This window comes from Kogia breviceps, chromosome 19 (genome assembly GCF_026419965.1).
Source record: "Kogia breviceps isolate mKogBre1 chromosome 19, mKogBre1 haplotype 1, whole genome shotgun sequence".
In the NCBI taxonomy this organism is placed as follows: domain Eukaryota; kingdom Metazoa; phylum Chordata; class Mammalia; order Artiodactyla; family Physeteridae; genus Kogia; species Kogia breviceps.
In genome coordinates, this window is record NC_081328.1 from 33110990 (window position 1) to 33133584 (window position 22595).

The 22595-nt window shown below is 41.9% G+C and overlaps 2 protein-coding genes across 2 annotated transcripts in view; both read right to left on the bottom strand.

Moving 5' to 3' along the window:
* Positions 1-737: 737 nt before the first annotated feature.
* On the bottom strand, positions 738-2301 carry LOC131746165 (leucine-rich repeat-containing protein 37A-like). The gene is given in 5 exon segments (XM_067021541.1): positions 738-810; positions 949-1582; positions 1615-1775; positions 1777-2104; positions 2163-2301. Coding segments are annotated over 5 exon segments (1335 nt in total).
* A 5780-nt stretch (positions 2302-8081) lies between these two features.
* Positions 8082-22595, bottom strand: part of LOC131746460 (leucine-rich repeat-containing protein 37A3-like) — a 69571-nt gene continuing 55057 nt past the window's right edge. Inside the window, 10 exon segments of the mRNA XM_067021542.1 lie at positions 8082-8224; positions 9179-9347; positions 13002-13199; positions 13478-13543; positions 17926-18030; positions 18450-19654; positions 19657-19834; positions 19836-20177; positions 20179-20261; positions 21649-21767. Of these exon segments, the coding sequence (XP_066877643.1) occupies positions 8082-8224; positions 9179-9347; positions 13002-13199; positions 13478-13543; positions 17926-18030; positions 18450-19654; positions 19657-19834; positions 19836-20177; positions 20179-20261; positions 21649-21767 (2608 nt within the window).

Below are 22595 nucleotides of genomic sequence, written 5' to 3' on the forward strand. Positions count from 1 at the left end.
TATCCCCTTTCTTCCCACTTGTCATTGTTATGTTCTGGAGACAAGGCCATGTACTGCTGTGGCTCCCACAGTACTTAGCACTGGGTTGGGCACAAAATGGGTGCTACATATAGAAAGCCAGGGGACAAAGATGAGTTCTAGATATAACTGAGGGATTGAGTAATAATACTAGCTACACTAAAATATATGCTAGGCACTGATAGAAGAGCTTTACCTCTAGTAACTCATCTAAATCTCCCAATGAGATTGGAGTCATTGGGAGATTTAGGTGTCATAGGAGTCATCCTATGCGATGATGACTACCATAATCCCCATTTTACAGATGAGGAAGTTAAGTCATAAAGCTAATAAATGACATACCTGGGTTCAAACCCCAGTAGTCTGGCTCCGGAATCTCTACTCTTAACCACGTTGTTGTATTACCTCCAATGAGATGGGGAGAGGGACATGTTGCTGTCAAGAAGATGGAATAAACATGGGAGAAGAATAGATGTTAAGGAATTAAATAATGGGGTAAAAAATGGAGAAGGAATAAATAAGGGCAATTAAAAATAAAAGTCTGGAGGAGAGGGAAAAAGAGTAAGAAGGAGAATGAAGATAAGGAATCATTGACACACAAAAGGTGGAAACAGAAAGTCAGTCAATGTGGATTGGGGAGATAAGGAGGACCCAGGAAGACCTGAAGAAAGGCTGCCATGTCAGGCAGCATGCAGAGAACAAATGAGGAAAGGCGATTCTTACATGATGGTGAAGGTGCCGTTGTAGGCGTTAGGCTCTGGCTCAGGCACTCCATGGAGCTTCTGCTTTGGGCTGAGACGGACACATGACAGTGTCTCATTTTCGCAGGTACAGAGCTCACATATGCTGATGTTTGTGGTGGCATTCTATTCTGGCTGCTTCTTCTCTGGTATATATTTTACACCAGGAAGACTTGCGGATACAGAATACTGAGTAGAAGGAAAAACAACTGTCTCAGATGGCCTTGGTTGCTGAGATATGTTAACTGCCAGGTCCACAGGTGGAACTGTGACTTCAGTCAGGTTAGGTTGTGCAAGTGTCACCTCAGGGTGTTTTGGAGAGGGAGCTGTAGTCTGCGATAGGGATGTAGAATGTCCAGCCTCCATAGTGGGTTCTGGAGTTGTGGTTTGCTCTAGGTCCACATGATGAACTATGACGCTGGATGATGGTGAATACTGACCTTGATCCTTCCTTGGAGTTGGAACTGTCACCTTCTGCTGGAATGGAGGTTGAACTACAACATCCTGAGGTGCTTCTGGCGGCTGAGGTGGGGTCTCCTGCATGAGTGGAGAAGGTACAGTCTCCATATTGGATCCTGCAGTAATGATAAGTTCCACATCCATAGGTTGAATTGTGACTTGAGTCAGGTTTGGCTGTGTAAGTGTCATCTCATGGTGTTTTGGAGGGGAAGCTGTAGTCTGCTGCCAGGCTATAGAATGTTCAGACTCTGTAGTAGGTTCTGGAGTTGTGGTAAGCTCCTGGTCCAAAGTTTTAACAGTGATACTGCATGATGGTGGATGCTCAGCATGATCCTGATCTGCTGCTGGAACTGTCACCTCGGGATACAATGGAGACTGACCTACGATTCCTTAATGAGCTCTGGAGGCTGAGCCTGGGTCTGCTGCATGGTTGGAGAAGGTTCAACATCCATACTGGATTCCAGAGTTAACGTAAGTTCTAGGTCCAAAGGTGGAACTGTGACCTCAGTCAAGTTTGGATGCTGAGCCTGAACTTTCTCTGGATTTGGAAGTGTCAGCTATAGCCTCCTGCAAGGGTGTGGAATGTTCAGCCTCCATAATAGGTTCTGGAGTTGTGGTAAGCCCCTGGTCTAAAGGTTGAACTCTGACACTGGGTGATGTTGGAGGCTCAGTGTGATCCTGATCTGGTGTTGGAACTACTGGGTTCTGATATACTGGAGGCTGAGCTACAAAAACTTCCTTAGGTGGTTCTGGAAGCTGGGTTAATATCTCCTGCATGGTTGGAAAAGGTTCATCCTCCTTAGTGGGTTCTGGCCTTATGGTCAGTTCAAGGTCCAAAGGTTGAATTGTGACCTCAGTCAAGGTTGGATGCTGAGCCTGAACTTGCTCTGGATTTGGAAATGTCACCTCAGGGTATGTTGGTTGAGTTGGGGCTCCCTTCTTAACGTGAAAAGTTCAACATTTTCAGAGGGGGTTGGATGCTGATCTGAAACTGCTTGCTGGACTGAGAAAGGTTCCAACTGCTCAGGGGACCCTGCAGACTGAGCCGAGGTTTCTTGTTGGGGTGGAGAAGCTTCAACCTCATTAGTGAATGCTGGAGTTACGATAAGTGCAAGATCCACAGGTTTAACAGTGACATCGGGCCGCTGCAGAAGCTGAGCTTGATCCTGACCTAGAGGAGAAACTGTTGTCACATGATGCTCTGGAGAGAAAACTACAGTCACTTTAGAGAGCTCTGAAGACTATGAGTTGGAGAGGATTCAACCTGACCAGGAGACTCTGGATGCTGAGCTGTGGCTTCCTGCTGAGGTGGAGAAGGTACAACCTCTGGAGCCTGTGGATGCTGATCTTGAGTCTCCTGCTTGCTTGTGGCAGGTATAACTTCTTCTCCAGGATGCTCTGGAGACTGAGCTGGGGTCTCCTCTTGTACTGAAGGTTTATTATGTGTACCGGCTTCTGGAGATTGGGTTGGAGCCTCCGGTTCAACTGGCAAAGGTTCAATCTCCGCAGGTGGCTGTGAAGGCAGTGTGGGGGCCTCATGCTGGGTTGTAGAAAATTCTGCATTAGTAAGGGGCACTGAGGGCTGAGCTGAAGGCTTGTGCTGATTTGGAGAAGGTCCCACCTCCGGAGCGGGTTCTTTTGTTATGGTAAGCTCCACATCTGCAGGTTTGACAGTGACACTGGATAAGTTTGAATGCTGAGCATGATGGTGACTTGGAGGTGAAACTGTCATTTCATGATACTCTGGAGGTTGAGCTGGCTGTTCTTGTTGAGTTGGAGAAGGTTCCACCTCCCTTGAAGAAGGCTCTGGAGGCTGAGCTGGTTACTCCTACAGGGTTGCAGAAGGTTCTATCTCCGCTGGAGACAGAGCTGGGGTCTCCTGCTGGGTTGGAGAAGATTCTGCCTCATTAGGAGGCTCTGGAAACTGAGCTGAGGGCTCCTCCTGGGTTGCAGAAGTTTCAGCTTCTCCAAAAGACTCTGAAAGCTGAGCTGGGGTCTCCCACAGGGTTGCTGGTTTCACCTCCTCAGGAGGCTCTGTAGGCTCAGAAGGCTGAGCTGCTTGTTCCTGCTCCCTTGAAGGCTCAACCTCTCCAGGAGGCTCTGGAGGCTTAGCTGGGGTCTCTTGTTGGGTTGGAGAAGATTGTGTCTCCTCAGGATGCTCAATAGGTGGAGCCAGGGCCCCCTGCTGAGCTGTAGGAAATTCGCTTCCCTGGTGGGTTCTGTAGTGATGGTAAGTTCCAAATCCAGAGGTTGAAGTGTAACACTGGGCAAGTTTGAATGAGCGTGACGCTGAACACCAGGTAGAGATGCTACCTCATCAATCAGTAGAATTTGAAGTACATATGAGTTTGGGCCTGCTGCTGGAATGGAGAAATTTCAGTTTCCTCAGGAGGCTCTGGAGGTTCATCTGGGCTCCCCAGAGAATCCCTAGGTAGGCTCTCCTCGGGATAAAAGGCATCCATACTGGGATCTGAATAATCACCCTGCAACTGCTGTTCTAGACCCTGAGTGTTTTTTTCAACTTGGCCTGTAGTGCCAACAAGAACTTTGGCAAGCCGTTGATGCTGAACTCGATCTTTCTTCAGGTTTGGGGGTGAAACAATAAACTTCATTGGTTTTGAGCTCTTACTACCTAGAGGTGGAACAAGTATTGCAAATGATTGGTGATCTTCAGCCTGATCTAGACCTATGATTTTACTCTTACTTTTGTGTCGAGAAGGAAGAACCATGGGTTAATTCTGATTCCAATCTAGCACTGGAACCACCTCTGGGAGCTTTTGATGTTGGGTTTGCTTGTTATTCAGATCCTGATGTGGAACAGCAAACTGATCTAGCCCTGTAGGCAGCTCTCCAACCGAATCCGTGTCCGGGTATGGAACCTCAGTCTCAATCAACTCCTGATGAGGCGGGGCCAACATCTGGATTGGAGACGAGGACGTCAAGTAATTAAAGCCCCCGGCCTCTGCCAGGGGTGTAAGGGCATGGGGCAATTTGGGAGAGGGGTCTGAGGTGTGTGAAGACCAAGCCTCGGTCAGCCACGTGGGGTTGGGGGTCACCTGGACGGGGTCCAGGGCCCACTCCGGAGGCTGAACTGCCTGGACTAGAAGCCACAGTTGTTGCCATGTGAGGAAGAGCCGTGGCAGCCAAAGGCACAGCCGGGACATAACATGCCGTGGCTCCCAGGCGGAGTGACCCAGGACAGTGAGGAGCCAGAGCCACATCCTGCGTCCGAACTGAACCACTATGGCTGCGCCAACGAGAGGGCTCACATTAGCAACCACGCGCCCCTTCCCCGCCTAACGTCCCACCTGTTATTTATGACATCTTTAGTTACGCCACTGTTATTAGGCTCGTGCGGAGATCCAATCTGCGCCACCAGAGTGGGACTTTTTCCCAGAGTCCCCAGGGCGCAATCCATACTTCCCCTTGCAAAGGCTACAACTACCTCCTGCCAGGCCCCTCTTCCCAACCCCTCCCTGCCCTCTCTGGCCCCAAACAATGAGGTGGGATTTGGGCTGCAAACCCAAGTGGCCCCAAACTCCAGCAGCCCAGGGGTGGAATGGGGTTGGGAAGGATGAAGAACTTCCCAAGGAAACCACAGGACCTGGCATTTTGGGAAATTCAAAAGTACTAGTCCAGTTCTGGCTATCTGAACTCTTACTCCTCAAAGCTGAAGTCTGAGAGACATTCTTCCTCCCTTTGGCCACACAGCTGACAGGAAATGTAGCTGACCTGCAAAATGACCACCAGTTAGGGTGGCCAGATGGGAACACACCTCACAATTATTCTAAAATGTTGCCATTTCCTCCAACCTCTCAGTATTCACATCTCATTATACATTCACCACTCTGTTATTAGGGGTTACCACTGAATCAGTGATGACTCCAGAACTTCTGTAAGAGGGGTTTGGGGAAGGTGAGCAATTCATTCTGGGAAAGAGAGGGTAAAACCAAGCGAATGACACTTTACATTAGCATGGGAAAACTTCCCCATCCCACCTTGTCTCAACAGAGCCATTAAACTAGAAAAAACTACATGTCACTTTTCAGAGGTCTACGCTGTGTGCACACATGGAAAAGACACTTAGAATGTTAAAGTCAGCATGTTAAGTAAATTTCTTAAAATACTGTAATTAGCACCCAGTTTACTTCTTCACAGTCCTTTTCATAATCTATTTAATTTTAGTCCTTTTTAATTCTCTGGTACACCTTTAACACCTCAACTCCAAGAGAGAAGGAGCTTCATTTTATTTCCAGTGACTAGCACAGAATGCTTTCTAAATGGAACTGATTCCAAGATTGGCCTCATTTAGGAATGGATCTCTTGTTATAATCAGGTTTTGAAATCTTTAGTATCAATATGGAATCCTTTCCTCTCACATTTCACAGGAAGCTAGATTTCTTAAAGCCCAAACATGGATATGTTTGAAGTTCCCTGGACTGATTTAAATTGAATTAAAATAATTATTTTGTACAGGAAAAACTTTCAAAATTTTTACATTTTTCAGAACATAACCACCTTTTCTTTCTCTACTTTGTTCCCTTCATAACAAACTTTGCAACATTGAGGTGAGTTAAATAATCAGAAATCTAGCCGCAAATTAAGCTCTCAATGACATGAAACACATTTTTTGCTCCTTTTTAATAAAAATCCTATAGGCAGTACATTAATGTTTTCTTTTAAAAATTACATTGACAAATTAAACCCTAATTCAAGGTATCCATATAATTGATTTACAGAAAGGTTCTTCAGCAAAATATTTAACACAAGATATATATGTGAGGCTGAGATCTGGGTAATATACCTTACTTGAAAGGCATAAATAGTTTTTAAACACTGTAGCATAATCACACTTAAGGCCATAGTTACTTTGTTCCCACATCCCTGCAATTCTATTTGAGGGGAGTTCTAAAGGCCTGTGTCTTCTCCTCTGTCCACAACTGTAGATGTACACTGATGGCTCTCAATCCTGCTCTCCAAACTTCAAATTAAGGGGCCAGAGACAAGCCTCAGGACTTGGAAAAGTCCTAGAAATACCCTGCCTCAAAAGCAGTTTCACAGTTTCACATTTTCCTAAGGATGACAGAGCTGAGTAGACATGCCAAAGTCTTCCAAATCCTGCCGGTTGTTTTTAATTATGGCGATACTGGCTATGTACCCCTAGAGTTTTTATCTCCACATACTTCAATTAAATCCTGTAGTTCCTCTTCGGTTCTAGCATCTGTGACCTCTTCAAAGGGTCTCTATGCCACAGCTATTTTACCACTTTCTGAAATAAAGTTAACAAGGATCAATTCAGAGGTTGTCTTGTTCTAAAACTTCCTGTTTACAATGGTAGCAGCCAATAATTAGACACTCTTTTGATTTTTAAAAGCAAAAAATAAGAGCATTTTCCTAGAAATTCCCTCATCTGACACCTCAGTTTTTATCATAATTATTTCTGAAAAAAATATATAAGAAGTATCAACTTTGGTTCAAAAAGGTTTATGATCTTAGAAATAAGAACTAAGGAATAATGACATAGGAATTAAAAGCTGTGGAAACAAAAATGTTCAATCACAGTAAAATTAAATAGGAAGGCATTAGGTGGGGGTCAAAGTGAGTTCAAAGTTGGGATAGATACCACTACACTACAATAGATACTTCATATCAGAAGAATGGCAAGTACCTACTCCTTGGGACCAAAATTCTACCAGATACAATGAACAAAGCTTTGGAGACAGAGACAGAGAGCATTTGAACACTCTACTGGCAGAAATTGGCCCATGTACCTTTTGGACAATACAGCTTTCCTCAAGGCAAGCTAGGGCCACCAGGCTTTTTGGTCTAAGGAGTTTTGAGTACATATAAGGAATACCTTGGCATAGTAGGGACAAACAACCCAGACATTTAGTTTGGTTCTTAAAGGTTGTTATCCAGAGTTGACAGCTGATGGAGATTCTGCCTGATGACCAGGGAAGTCAAACTTCACCAGAAGGACTGCCCAGGGTGGAAGGCCAAGACCAATCCAGGGTCAACTCTTACAAGCAAATAAGGTCTCTGACAACTTAGCTAGGACTTCTCAGTCTCTAAGCCTGCAGGGCTGTGAAGCAGGGGAGCAATTCTGTTCCGGGAATCTACTAATCATAAAGTTTCCTTTGGGCACAGCCTGTGACATTCTCACCGCTGTATATCTAGATAGGGAACACAATCAAGGCTTTTCAGCAGCATGACCACTTTCAAGGCTCACAAAAAAGTAGCCGATTATTATATAGAATCATATTCACCCAATATATCAGAAATGAAAACTGAAATTAAATTGATTCCAAAAACATAATCTAATAAACTCTTCAAGAAAACAACAATGATAATAATAATAATCAATATATTTTGTCTGCTTACTATGTTTCAGGCATAGTTCTAAGCTTTTTACATTCATCATCTCATTTACTCTTACAATATCATACCTCCATTAGGTGGTAAGCTGAATTACTAACCCTATTTGCAGATAAAGAAATTGCAGCTTACAGATATTAAATACCTTGAAATGTCTCTGGATAGAAAAACCTAAAATTGCAACAACAACAACAGAAAAATCTAAGAGACAAAATTAGGACTCAAACACAGGTGTCCAAGGCTTATAATCACTACCCTATTCTGTATGATAAGCAAGCAATTGAGGAAGAACTGGATCAAACATTTTCTGTATGAATTGAGGCAAGTCATTCTACATCTAAACACTGGGGACAATAGTTTTTCTCATAAATGCCACAAAGAACAAATTTAAGACTGCTGCTGTGAAAGCATCTGTTGAATGAAAGAATATGTAATGTTTCAGATAACCATTATTTTCATCCAATTAACTTTTCAAATAAGTTTATTTGCTCACTGAAACTGAAGCACTTCAAGGACAATCAAAAAGGTCTTACCTAAAACCACAATTGGCAGCTTCTGGAATGCATCTGTCATAGCCTTCTGAATAGCAAGCTTCTGGGTTACCTTCCTTTTCAGGAGGAATGATAATGACCCTAAATCCAACCAAAACAGATGAATTTAAAATGCCTATCTGAAGAACTGATTTCTAGGTTATATGTTTAAAGCTAAAAATGCATCTGTGATTCTTACATCATTATCTTAGTGATTAAGGGCAGGCACAACACTAGGGTACGGGTGAATGTCTCTGCTGTAGATATACCCTGGCATGGAACATTTTTACTGCTCACATCTATTCTGGAAGTTCCTAAAATACTCGATGGGAAATGCAAACCAAGAACGTGGCACAAATCTCATACTACTCACAGATTTCAAATGGACAAGCTGAGGCTACACTGCTACAGGCCCTGCTCTCCTGTGCTTAAAGGGCTGGATTCATACAGGGAGATAGATTTGGTGGTAGTGCAAATGATCTGGCCTCTTCTCAACCATCACCCACTCAGGTGGGTGGTGGAGCCTCCTCCACTCCATTCGCTAACAGCCCTGCCTCTGACTTAAAACCCTAAGCTAAAGTGCCATGGATTCTAGAAAAAAACTCAGCACCAATCGAAATCACCTTTCTAGGGATCTACATTTACCTTTTCCACTCAGGCCCTTCTATAGGAGGCAGAGGACTGAACATTTACACAACAGTTTATTTCAATCTTTAGACAGTGATTTTGTTGGGATAACTGAAGGCCAAAAGACATCTGTATTTGAAGGACTATTTCAGCACAAAACAAATTATTAAAAAAAAAAAAAAAAAAACACCTAATTTCCCTCCTCCTAAGCTTCTTTGCAGGCAGTCAGTTCTAAAATTCTAAAGTTGAAGGTGCTGGCAGGTATTGCCTAAGATAAAAACCTATATTGTCAGGCAGAAAAGTTCTGCCCGGGGCTTTAGTTGCTTAGAAAAGGTGATGATATATCTAAAAAGTTGAGTTTCAGAAAGGAAAAAGGAGAAATCCCACTCCCTCACCTCCCCCCCGCCAACACACATACTGAAAACACACCTTCCTCCAACTTATCCAAAGGTTCCTCAGCCATGCCAACTCCAGGACTCCTGCACTCGTGGGAGGGCAACACCACCTCTAAAGCACTAAAGAACTTCAGGCTGTGCTTCTGAAGTGGTGTCACAATATCTTCGTTTTCCCTTTCTTCAAGGTTAGAAAGATCCTGAAGCTGTTAGGATTTTGAATTAAGGGCTTCACTTCAAAATATTCTGTTGTTAGAAATAAAAAGTAAACTCCAGCAATCCTAGGTAATAGTTTAGATATGCTATACCTTCAAAATCAAGTGAGACTTTCAAATGAATGACTAGATATGGACAACTATTTTTTATTATATACCATACAAATACTGGAGAAAAGTAGGGACACCACCATCCAAGCATTGAGATTATCACTAATTCTAGGTGGCAGTCCAATACTCATATACTTCCATGTGGAAGCCTCTCACATCTCCTCCCCATAGCCCTGTTCTATTCTTCTCTCTAAAGTCTAGGATTTCAATGTTGAAAGGAGTCTGGTTGGTCAAAGAAAATGAACCTAAAGACACAAAAGACCTAAAAATATCACAACCCTACATAGAGTCTTATTGTGGATATACCTGAGATTTATCAATACCAATTCCATAGAGTGGTTGTGAAGATTAAGTAGGACATTTTAAGCAATGAGTTCACAGTGAGCCCTAAATAAATGTTATTTATTATTTTTAAGTCAGTACTTTTCATCATTTCCAGCACCTCTGATTAACCGGAAGGTCCCATGACCTCTGGTGGTGAAAGTGATGATGAAAGCAACCAAGGAAGCCCAGTAGAAGCCTATTATGGGGCTGGGGGTAAGCAAAGGAAGTGAACTGTTTTAGTCGTCTCATCCTGTAGCTCCTGATTGAGAATATGACCTGAAGAGGAGATAAGAGGAACCTGCCACTGAGTTAGGACCTTAATCTGTAGCACCCCCTCCCCAAGTTACTAACCCCTGTTAGAAGGAGGAATACGTATACCTCTATCAACGTAAATAAAGCAACCCAAAGAATTAGAGGTTCATCTGCATTAACAAGCTTCTCTGAGAGTGCAAATATTTCCAGTCTTAACTCTCTAAATAACTTACATATTACTGTGGATTTTTTACATCACTACTTCTTTCTTAAATGACTATTTCCACTTTGAACAGGGTGTAGTATATAAATATAGTCATACAAATTCAAATAATACAATTAAAGTCAAAGCATTGTTAATTCTTTATAGATTTGTTTGTGCATCTGCCTCTGTCACTAGATTATGAGCACCTTAAGGGCTTGAAGGAACCATATACTATTCTATCCTTGTTACCAGAAACAAGCATAGATCTTGGCATGTAATAGAGGGGTAATGGTCTGTTGACTGAGTGAATGAGTACATAAGAAAATGAAATTACTTTCTCCAGCTGAAGCTGCCTGCTGGGAAGGAGAAATGAAGACTAATTTTTAAATGTTGAGTGTTGCATGGGAGGCTAGGCCCTTATGGTGAGTCATAATGGAGCTGTCCTGGAAAATTAGGAAGCTTCAGAAGGGCTCTGAGTCCCTGGGTAGTAGGGACAGTTGACATCTGGAATAACCTCGCCACAGTTCTTGCTGGCAAACATTTCCCTTCATGCTACTGAGAAAAACTCAGATACATTAGGCCTTTCCTTCATTTTATTTTAAGATGTTATTCTCTTTTCTGTACTTATAAAAAATACAGGGGAAAAAACATAAGAAGTATGTATACCTGCGAATGAATAAAAGAACACATAATTGGAACTTCCTTCTGGTGCAGTGGTTAACACTCCGTGCTCCCAATGCAGGGGGCCCAGGTTTGATCCCTGGTCAGGGAACTAGGTCTCGCATGCATGCTGCAACTAAAACTTCACACTCCACAGTTAAGGAGCTTGCAAGCCACAACTAAAGGAGCCTGCCTGCTGCAAATGGGGAGCCCACGTGCCACAACTGGGGAGCCCTAGAGCTGCAGCCAAGGAGCCTGCCTGCTACAACTAAGACCCAGTGTAACCAAATAACTAAATAAATAAAATTGAAAAAGAATTCATAATTAAAACAGGTAACAATTTCAGCGGTGTGGGTAGTAAACTAATGCTCTGAATTAAATAAAGAAATCTAATACAAATGCCCTTTCCTCTCAACTCTATAGTGACTTATAGAACATTTTCTTCATTACTCTATCAGTGACGGGCTTCATGCTGTGAAAATCTCAGAACCTAAGCTTATGCAATGGTCTTAATGTCCAATATAAGAAAAGAACTCATTACTCACAACTGATACCAAGTAACTGTTTCATAATCTTTCCAGGACCATCTGTAATACCTGAATGGTTATGTGAAATGGTCGCAGGGTCCGCAAATTAAAGAATGCCTGACACAAAATCATTTCAATCCCAGGGAGAAGAGGAATTGAAGAGGGTGTTAAACAGGGTACAGAAGTAGGAGGTAGTGTACATGTAGTCACATCTGAGGAGAGTTCTCAGATTCAATAAAGTTGAAATCAGTGAGTAAAGAAATATGGGTGAGAATAGGCAGCAAGGTCAGTAGGAAGTAGCCAGAGCAAGAAGCCAATCAGAGAAGACACACAAGTATAAAGTGAAAGGTCTGGGAAATGTAAGCCTCACTCACTTATTCAGAGGAATTGAAAAGGTCCTTGAAAAAGGAATGGTGGCCAAATGGAGGCACATCATGAAATGTTAATTCTTGGGAAGTAAAATTGGATGGCATGTTAATATGGAATCAGGTTTCTATAATACATTAAAGAATATTTTAACCATTTTCTGGAATCTGAAGGGAGTTCTGAATAGGCATTTTCAGACTGATGAAGCCTCCTTTATGTTACATTTGACAAAAGTTTGTCAAGCTTGGGACTTCCCTGGTGGCACAGTGGTTAAGAGTCTGCCTGCCAAGGCAGGGGACACAGGTTCAATCCCTGGTCTGGGAAGATCCCACATGCCGCAGAGCAACTAAGCCCGTGTGCCACAACTACTGAGCCTGTGCTCTAGAGCCCGTGAGCCATAACTACTGAAGCCCGCGTGCCTAGAACCCGTGCTCCACAACAAGAGAAGACATCGCGATGAGAAGCCCACGCACCGCAACGAAGAGCAACCCCCGCTACCGCAACTAGAGAAAGTCCGCGTGCAGCAACAAGACCCAACGCGGCCAAAAATAAATTAATAAATTAATTTTTAAAAAATTTCTCAACTTCACACATTTAAAATCCACATATAAGTAAATATAAGGAGGGTGGGAGGGAGGGAGATGCAAGAGGGAAGAGATATGGGAACATATGTATATGTATAACTGATTCATTCTGTTGTAAACTAGAAACTAACACACCATTGTAAAACAGTTATACTCCAATAAAGATGTTAAAAAAAAAAGTAAATATAAGTAAGCCTCCTGTGAAGATTTCTTAAATTAAGGGGCAGCATAAAATGACATGGGTTTTAACAACAGTTAAGTTTGGGTTTGGCATCTAGTTTCCACATTTACTGTCATGAACCTTAAGTAAGTCACTTAACCATCCTGAGTTTGAGTTTCTTCATCAAAAAAAAAAAAAAAGAACTGGGGAACTGGGGAATCAGAGGAGCAGTGCATCTGAGAGCATTCTGTACACCACAGTGCTGTACAAATGCTGGTTTTGTTTTGTTTTTTTCCCGTGGGATCTTAGTTCCCCGACCAGGGATTGAACCCGGGCGCTCAGCAGTGAAAGTGCAGAGACCTAACCACTGGACCACCAGGGAATTCCCGATGGCCAATTAGTTTTAAATTCAGCACTTCATCCCAGTAGAGAGATGAATTCCACATTTGGATCCACCTTCACTGGAGATGTCTGAAAAAGACGCTTCTGGTCGCATGCCTTTTGGGCTCTGTGGGCATCCCTTGCTCAATAAAACTTGATGATGGAATAGAACCCAGGACTGGCCACTGCTGCATTTGGGAAGACTCGGACCGAATACAGAAGGCCAAAGTGGGAGAAGACTGTGAACAGAGAATGCTGTAGGGTGGTGCCATGCTAAGTTAGTGCAGGAAATTTCAGGCCAGCAGGAAATTTCAGGCCAGCAGGAACAGGTACAACCAAAACCTCTCCCCGTCCACCCTCTTTCCTTAAAGGACTAGTGAAAGCAGATGAATCTGTGCCAGTCCTGCTCTAACTCAGCTTGGGCTGGGGAGCTAATTCTGCTGATAAATAAATTAGGGTAAAGCATTAGGGTAATTACACATTCTTCCTGCCTTTGGTGAGGAAATTGAAAAACATGAGCTCTAAGTTCTCCTCTAGTTGTAAAATTCTGCCTTAAAAGACCAATATTTACCTTCTGCTTCTTTATCTTCCTCTTTTGCAATTCTATGAGAATAAATCTGTTTTGAAAGAAAACATGATCATGATTATCCATTACAACTATTTCGAAGTCCTTATTCATTCCTTCCTACTTTAAGTCTTATCTACCCAGTGAGATGATAATTTGTTTAAGGAAAGGAATTCTACCCTGTTTAATAATCCTTTGACGCTTCCACAGTATCTAACTTAGGGTCTTGCATGCAGCTGGCGATATATTTTATTGAGCGTTTCAGATAATGTTCAACAGATAATTCCTAATAAAAACTCTTAGAATTAGGAAAAGAAAATAAAAGTATCTAGCAGAAAGCTAAGTATTGTTTTAAAGTCAAGAACAAGAGTAGGATGCCCACCATTACTGCTACTATTGATCATTGTGAAGGAGGTCTTAATCAGTACAATAAGGAAAACGAAGTATTGGAAAGGAAGAGACAAACATATTTGCATGTGAAATGAAGGACCTAAAAAGACAAAAAGAATCAACTGAAACTTTTTTGGAAGTAACGTGAGTAAGATGGCTCCATACAAAATCAAGAGATCAACATATAAGCCTCAATAGCTTTCCCATATAACACAAATAACTAACTAAAACACAGAAGAAACATCCCATTTACTATATCAATAATAAGGCATACAGTACGTAGCAATAAACTTAACCAAAAATGTGTAAGACCTATGTGACGAAAATATTAAAACTTTTCTGAAGGACATCAGGAAGAATTATTTACATGGCATGAGATATCATCCTCCTAGAATGTTGTAAAGAGGTCAGTTCTCCTCAAATTAACCTACAAATTCAATGCAATCCATTTATATCCAAAATAATTTTTAAATAAAACCTGGCCAGCTGACATTTCATAGAGAATATATGGAAGAACAGTTATGAAATGTATGAAAAAAAAGAGTAGGACCTTGGCCTACCAAATATAAAATATGTTATAGAGCAACTGGAATTAAGCAGTGTGATATTGGTACTGGTACAGGACAAGATAACTGGATCACAGAATAGAGTCCAGATGAAGATAGTATATTAGATCAGGGAAGAAAGAACAAACCATTCAGTGAAAGATCTGAAAACAATTAGATCTTCATGTAGGGGGAAAATGTTAGATCCCCTACCTCAACCACACTAAAAAACAAATACAACAAATTCTAGACAGATTATAAAAGTACTTGAAGAAAATATTAGAGATTATTTTCACATCATGAGGTGACAAAGGCCTGGCTAACAAAACCCACCCCACATGAGCCATGAGGAGAGGATAGGCAGATATGGTGGCAGACTGTCAACACACCTCCTACTCTTCACAGCCCTTTGCCCCCTTTTCCCCTGGACTGTTTGTCTCTTCTTGTTGACTTATAAAACTCTTCGGAGTTCCCTGGTGGTGCAGTGGTTAGGGCTTGACGCTTTCACTGCTGTGGCCCGAGGTTCAATCCCTGGTCAGAGAACTAAGATTTCGCAAGCTGCACAGCATGGCCAAACCCCGCCACCCCCAAACAAACAAACAACTCTTTATGGTAAAGAAATACCGGCTTTCATTGAATTTCAGTGTTTCGAATCTTTCCAGTGTTTTTGTCCCTAAGGAAACAAGAAAAAACAGTGGAATAGGGAGGGAGCACAAGCTTTGCAGTCGGGTGAAACTGACTTCTGCTTTTGGTTTGGCCACTGGGGCCTTACTACTCCTTCATCTGTGAAGGAGGGATAGTAATATCATCCTCACAGGACTGTGGGCATTAAATCAGACAATATATGGAAAACTCTTCATCTTACGCTTGTCATGAATCAGTGCTAAGCTGGTGTCACAGACAAGATGGTGGAATATGTCAAAGGCTCTGCTTGTGGCACCAGGCTTTGAAGACTCCTTCCCACCATAAGATTATGAAATTAATGCTTTTATTGTCTTTAAAACCTTTATGTGGTTTTTTTTCACATTAATGGAAATATGTTTATTTAAGATGAAAAACGGGGATCTGCTATTGTTTACCCCCCAAATAGTTAGGCAGCTATTCTATCACCATTTATTCATTTTCTTCCACTTATTGGAATATTAAAACATGACATTTCAAAAGTGTTAAGAACACATGGGTCTATTGCTAGACTCTATGCTACTTCAAATAAATATTCGGTTGCATTATTCCTCACTGTGGAATTGACATAACGCCTTATCTCTCTTCCGCTGAACACCATTACTGTCTACCATAGGAAGAACACAGCATGGCCCTTGTCCTCAAAAAGCTTATCATATAAGTGGGGAGAGGAAATAACGGTTAGGACTCTTAGCTTTCACTGTCGAGGGTACAGGTTCAATCCCTACTTGGGGAACTAAGATCTCACAGGCCAAAACAAAACAAAACAAATGAAAGGTTAAACTACATAGAAGTTAAAAACAATAAAAAGGGGACTTTACAGAAATTCTAAAAAAGCAAAAGGCCATATGCCACCTGGAGATGTAGAGGGTAGAGTCTGAGCAACGGCCAATGACTAGCAAGCTGACCCCATGCTAGTCCCCAGCCTCCTAGGCTCAGAAATCATACTCTTCTTCACCAAGAGAGAATTCACATCTTCCTGTTGTGGTGGTCTCACTTTATCAATATCACAGGATGGATCAAAAATCAGAATGCCAAATTATTACTTGACAATGAGAAATACATCTGTTCTACACACACGGCATCCGTGTCTACACAATCAGAGAATTACCTTCTGTGGACACAGGCCTCCGTGGCATACTAAAGCACAATCACACAATCGAAGGCTACTTGGTGAGAACAGAATTAGAAAAGGAATCAGCTGAATCCAGAATTTAACGGGAAGGCCTGAGGTAGCTGGATGCATCCATCTCCTCAACACGCACAGCCTGGCTAGTGGGCCTGACTCTTCAGTTAAGCTGCCTAAGGTGCCATCTCTACTCTCAGGCAATGTGAGGCCGGGCACTGCCCATGTCAGTCTCTCCACACCTTTTCTACGCTTTCACCACTGACCAACCCTCCTGCAGATAGACACATTTCTCTTTAGAAGTTAGTACAGCATGTCAGGTTGTATTCAAGTCTGATAGGCCAGGAAGCCATTGGTCCTCACACATCTCTGCTCAGCTCCATGATGTGCTAACCTTGGTGTTTCTCTCTTAGGGGGCTGCCTTTTAAAAAACTGCTTACCACTTTTGTGAGTTCTGAGGGGAGGCGACTGCTTCACTATGGCCCCTAAGAAATGGTGACAAACCTCACTGGACTAGGATCAGGAGGGCTGGAGTATTCAGGGAAGACTTTATGGAGAAAGATATCTGAATTTGAGTTGGCTTTTGAGAGATTCATAGGACTTCCACAGGCAAAGCAAAATAAAGGAATTTTAGTTGGGCAAAGGCACAGACAAAAGTAGGAATGGGTATGGTGTAACTAGCATATAGTGAGGAGCTGCTTTGGCTGGAATGGAGGGCTGCCATTACAAGAGAAAAGGTAAATAAAATAGGTTGGATTGGTAGGGTAGCATCCAGATTGTCAGCTTATTAAAATCACTCTTTTAATGTTAGCAATTGCCTGTTGGGAAAAGTAACAAACCATTATGGAACTGAACAAAAGGTAAACAGGCTAGCTCCAGGAAGAGGCTACTATAAATATGACATACTTTAGGGTAGCCTGCTGCAGGATTTCACTTACAGTGTTTTAATGGCACCTATCTACACAATTCCTAATACACCAGAGAAGAAAGCTACTATGTAAACCTAAGGAATTGACGAGATCACACTTTTATCTTTTAGGCATGTCTTTTTAGCCCTCACAGGGTGACTGAGAGCTCCATGAGTATGGAGATCAGATATCTCTCACCTCTTCAGCCAACAAGGAAAGAAATCAACAGTAGAATGAGAGTGACTGGTGAGTACATCAAATAAGCATAGTTCTTGGAGTTGAAAGACTTTTACTATCATGTCAACTCTGGCCTGCTTATAAACTTAACTTGTCAAAATAGTCCAATGGCTTGTTATCATGGATCCAATTCCATAGAGATCTCCTGGGAGTGGAGTTCCTTTAAAAATCCCGCGGGGACTTCCCTGGTGGTGCAGTAGTAAAGAATCCGCCTGCCAGTGAAGGGGACGTGGGTTCGATCCTTGGTTTCGGAAGGTCCGACATGCTGCGGAGCAAATAAGTACGTGTGCCACAACTCCTGAGCCGGCGCACCTACAGCCCGTACTCCACAACAAGAAAAGCTACCGCAATGTGAAGCACGTGCACCGCAGTCAAGACAAAACACAGCCAAAAAAAAAGAAAAAAAAATCCTGGGAATATACTTTTCAGTAAAGAAACAAAGGCTATCTCAGTCCTCATAGCTAAAGAGAATAATCAAGTAGTAGGTGTAAAGGTGGCTTTGATTCTCAGGTTGTGGGTTCTGAACTGAATTAATTATTGTCCTTACCTCAATGAGACAGAGAATTGTAGCCAAAATCGTCACTACTACAGTTACAGATATTGCCAAGATGAGTTTGTTGTTATAGCCATAACCTGGAACTTCTTTTGTGAGCTAAGAAAATAACAATTTTTAAAAACAAGGAGACAGAAGGGATGAAAGCTAACTATTCTTAAACCTTTTCTAAACAATAGGTAACTATTCTTAAACTAGTATAAAACCCAATCCTTTCAGGCGAGTAGCTTCCATAAGAACAAGACAAATTTAATGTTATTAATCTTATAATTAGCATTTTCTTCTACAATTTATTTATTTACAATTTATTTCTCTTGTGTTATGTCCTTTTCTCGTCTACCCTAGGAATAGTGGCACATTCTCTAAATGAGCAAAGTGGGAGATCACTGTCTTAGCCAGTTTCATGGCTGAAGATAAGATACAGACTAGGAGCCCGTGGTATTCCTGCTTGGGCACGTCAATGGCATGTCCTAGACTGAGTAACAGTCCAGGTCCCATGTCTCAGGGCTCATCCTCACCTCACTTGACTCCTGCTCTTTCTGCTCACTCTGGGCTTCTGTGCTCTCACTGATACAGTTGTCAGCTTTCCACTGGTCCGGATCCCATTTTGCTTTGGACACCTTTACTCCTTGCTGCTTGCTGAGAAGCTTCATCAGGAGGCCTGTTCTAGAGATAAGGTTGGCACAGCCCAGCCGCACGTGGGTCTCCGAGCAGTCCATTTTCGAAGTCTGGATAACTAGAGGAATGAGCTTTCCCACGTCATTGTTGGGGATGAGGGAACACAGATGCTGGTTTAGCTGAGTTTCCACTTGATCACCCGGGGATGTGAGCCCTGGGAAAGTGAAGCCTGAGGGCTTAGAGGAGAATTCAGTGCCCGTGCTATTGTGCTCCCAATGTGTTTCGTTGGTGTGTTGAACAGTTGCCATACTGTTGTCAGTAGCAACAGCAGAATGTGCAGTGGAGACGTTTCTATGGGTAGTGTTTCCAAGGCTAGTTCCTCCTGGCAGAGTAGAGTTTCCTGTAGAAATAATTTCTTCAGAAACATTCTGTGCAGTATTGTTTTCTGAAGTAGTGTTTTCTGTAGAAGGGTCTGAAAGAGAAAATAATTCTGGAGAAGGATTTTCCTAAGAAGTCACATCTCTTGAAGGTGAAACAGCCTCTCATGGAGGGGAATTTATGAGACTCATCACTACAGAGAATGGAAAGTTTGCACGCATCATTCTGTTGAGTGAACTTTTCTTTCTGAACTTTCAACTCCTTTTGACTTTGGGTTTTCTGTGGACCCGATGAGGCCAAGTTTTATGGAAGATGTATTTTTTTCCAGAATGTGAGATTAGTACAAAAGCCTTAATATTTCTAACTGTACCCTTTGCATCTGCTAAAACACATATAGTGTTGGATAAGTCTTTTGATTTTCTTTTTCCATCAGATGGGGATTTTGGAGGGATGGAGGCAGAAGGCCTGCCCTTGAAGTACTGTTTCAGGGAAGAAGAGCCTGCTGCCTCGGGTTCCTTTATGAATGAAGACTCTACATTGGAGGACTTTCCCACCAGCTTCCTGGGCCTCGGCACCATGAGAAACTGTTTCAGCTTTCTTGGGGATGGCCTCCTGAGCCCTCGTTCTTCGGCAGTGTTCGCCACAGATGGCTGGGCATTCTGTTTCCTCCTGACGCTCTCATCTCCCACTGCTTTGAGGTGCATTTTCTGTATGCCCCTTGGGCCTTGAGGATCCTGTTCACTCTCAACAGCTTCTCCTCTGTACTCTCAATCTCTGCTAGGCTGTCCTTCTGTGGTTGGGCAGTTTCCAATTTCTTTAGAAAGATGTAGCGTTTAAGCATGGCACTTAAAAGGTTGGAATGCGTACCCGTGGCAGGTTTTTCTTCCTTTTTAACCTCATCAATTTTTTTCTTGAGTTTCTGCAACTAACAAATTTTCCAGAAAATGGAGTTTCCTCAATTTATTTTTATTAGTTGAATTGTTGCGTACAGGTTTAACAGAAGGGCTCCTTATATAGGTTTTCAAAAGGCCCAGCAGCATATCTCCATCTTCTGTGTTTGAAAAAAGAAGTTGAATAAATGGTAATAATATTGATTCCACATCTCCTAGATTTCCCTCTGAGATATATGGTAGTATATAATTTAGTGCACTGATAATATCGCTGTTATTATTAAAGTCCAGCTGCTCATTCATGAAGCCTGACAAGCTGACAGCACTTTTATCTGAGGATGCCCTCTCTGACTCAATAAAACAGCTCGGTGCTGTTGTGCTTCTTCCGGGCTTCTAACACCTTCATCAACGATCCTCCAGCATTCCTTATAGATGTTTCTTCATCTGTCAAAATAGAAGGGACTGCTTTTGATCATTGAAGACTGACGGGACAGCGTTTTGTCAGTCCACAGCCAAATAAATGAGGAATCAGTCAACGTTTGAGTGCCACTTAGGAGAAAAAGAAACCCACACTTAAGCCTATGACTGGCAACAACAAAATGTGAAAAAGATCTCTCGAAAAAGTGACTATCTACTCAGAAAATTCTGTAGCGTTAAATATAGTAACTATATTCAGGATTACTCCACTGGTTTCCAGGGGCCAGTACTCAAGAAAAGCCAAGGCTGGAAGACAAATATTCCCCTATTCATCTGGACTCTCTGCCGATCGGGGCACTAGGGTCATAGCACGTAACATCTCTGATCTGTTTTTCCTCAACTGTAAAAGGAGATTAAAAATGCCTTTTCTGCCCACTTCTGGGGGAGAAGGGAATAATGTAATTAGTAAAAAAAAAATGTTTGGAGGAGTTCCCTGGTGGTCTAGTGGTTAGGACCTGGCACTTTCACTGCTGTGCCCCTGATTCAATCCCTGTTTGGGGAACTAAGATCCCACAAGTTGTGTGGCATGGACAAAAAAGAAAAAAATTGTGTTGAAAAATCAGCAATATTGTCTTTATATAAGTAGCAAAGTGTTATTATTTATGATGTGCTCTAGATCACTGAAAGAGACCTGTATTCAAGCTCCCTAGGCATGAATGAACATTCTGGAAGTCATCAAGTTAGTTCCAATAAATCTAACATATAGAAAACTACTTGAAAGCCCCTGAGTGTTTTGTAGATAGAAAAGCTTGAGATTCAGAGCAAGTTCAGAGCTGGCCAGCCTAAGAATAAACTAGCTCTCCCATCCATTAGAAAGGCTGAGTAGCAGTGTCTGGTTATGGAACCAGAAACTCGCAGGCTCCAAATAGGACATAAATCAGCATCACTTGTACTCTTTATAAAACTGCAGAAACAAACAAAATAAAGCAAAATATATTTACACCTGTTGTATAAGACAAAGGGTACTTGAGACCTAATGTATATAAAATCAGTTTACAAACTGTGAGGCACTGTATGAATAAGTTCTCATTTGCAGAGAGCACAGCATAGGATATTTGGCCGTTAATGTTAATTCCCTTGCCTCTTCCATTCCTTTCTCTTGTTCCTTTATGCATGCAGATCAGTTACAATATTAAGCTAACAATGTAACTGAGCTATTATTAGCTTAATAATGTAACCAAGAATCTGATTTTTAGCAAGGGGGTAGTTCTTAGAAACTTAGGGAGCTGGAACTCTCAATGAATGAATTAAAATAATGCAATTACATCATTAATTTTAAAATTTATCATCATTGATTAAAAATAAAAATTAAAAAATCAAATTAAAAATTTATTATCCCACAATTGAGACTCACCACAATGTGTCATATCTGTCAGGCATTCACTGTCACAGTGCAGCTTTACTGTCTTCCAGACAACCTCAATAGTATTTTTAAATTGGCAGAGGCAGCAGGCCAAACGGCTAGGTAAGATCCTATAAATGCAAAAACAGGTAATTAAATTCGTGGTAAGAGTGTTACTTGAGTAGGTAGAAGAGGTAGGCCAAGGTCACCAGAGACCAGTGCAAAAAGGAGTTCTTGGGGCATATGGACTGGAGTACTGGATAGGGGCCGGTTGGCCAAATGCTGCTCTTGACAGTTGTAAATAAATATACAGAAGGAGAGAGGTGCCCAACAGAAGGATTAGGATGGCAGTAGGTATGGTATGCCTAGAAAAAAGGGAATAGGGATTAGAATTCAGTGACATTGATCTGTAGTTTAATTCAGAAATATCTCCTGCCAACCCGAAAGCCTCACTTTGGGTTGAGAGTACACAGGAAGAAGGCTGACTTCTAAGAAGAGTCTGAATAAGACTGCACCTTCTCGAGTCCCTTTCTCAGTTCCTATTTGTGAGTAGTAATATATTAGAAATTATTCCACTAATAAAAATCATCGTGTGGTTAAACAATAACAGAGATCGCATTGACCAAACGTGGACAAAAGGAACATTCCAAAGAATAACATTATCATTATAATAAGGCATAACATAGTTAATTTTTTTAAAAACACATGAGTTCATGATGATACTCAAAATGAAAATTGGGGGAGCTCTTCTTTATAGAATAATGTCAGCTAATAAATGCAAAAGGAATGATAGAATTAAGAAAGTGTCATTTTGCAACTATCAACATACTAATCGATTCAGACAAGGATTATCATTGATGCACAGTTGGGTGAAGAGTTGTTTGAAAGCAGGATCTTCACTGATCCCAAAGGTTCACCCCACATATTGTTTATCAATTACCAAGGGGAAAAATAACTTT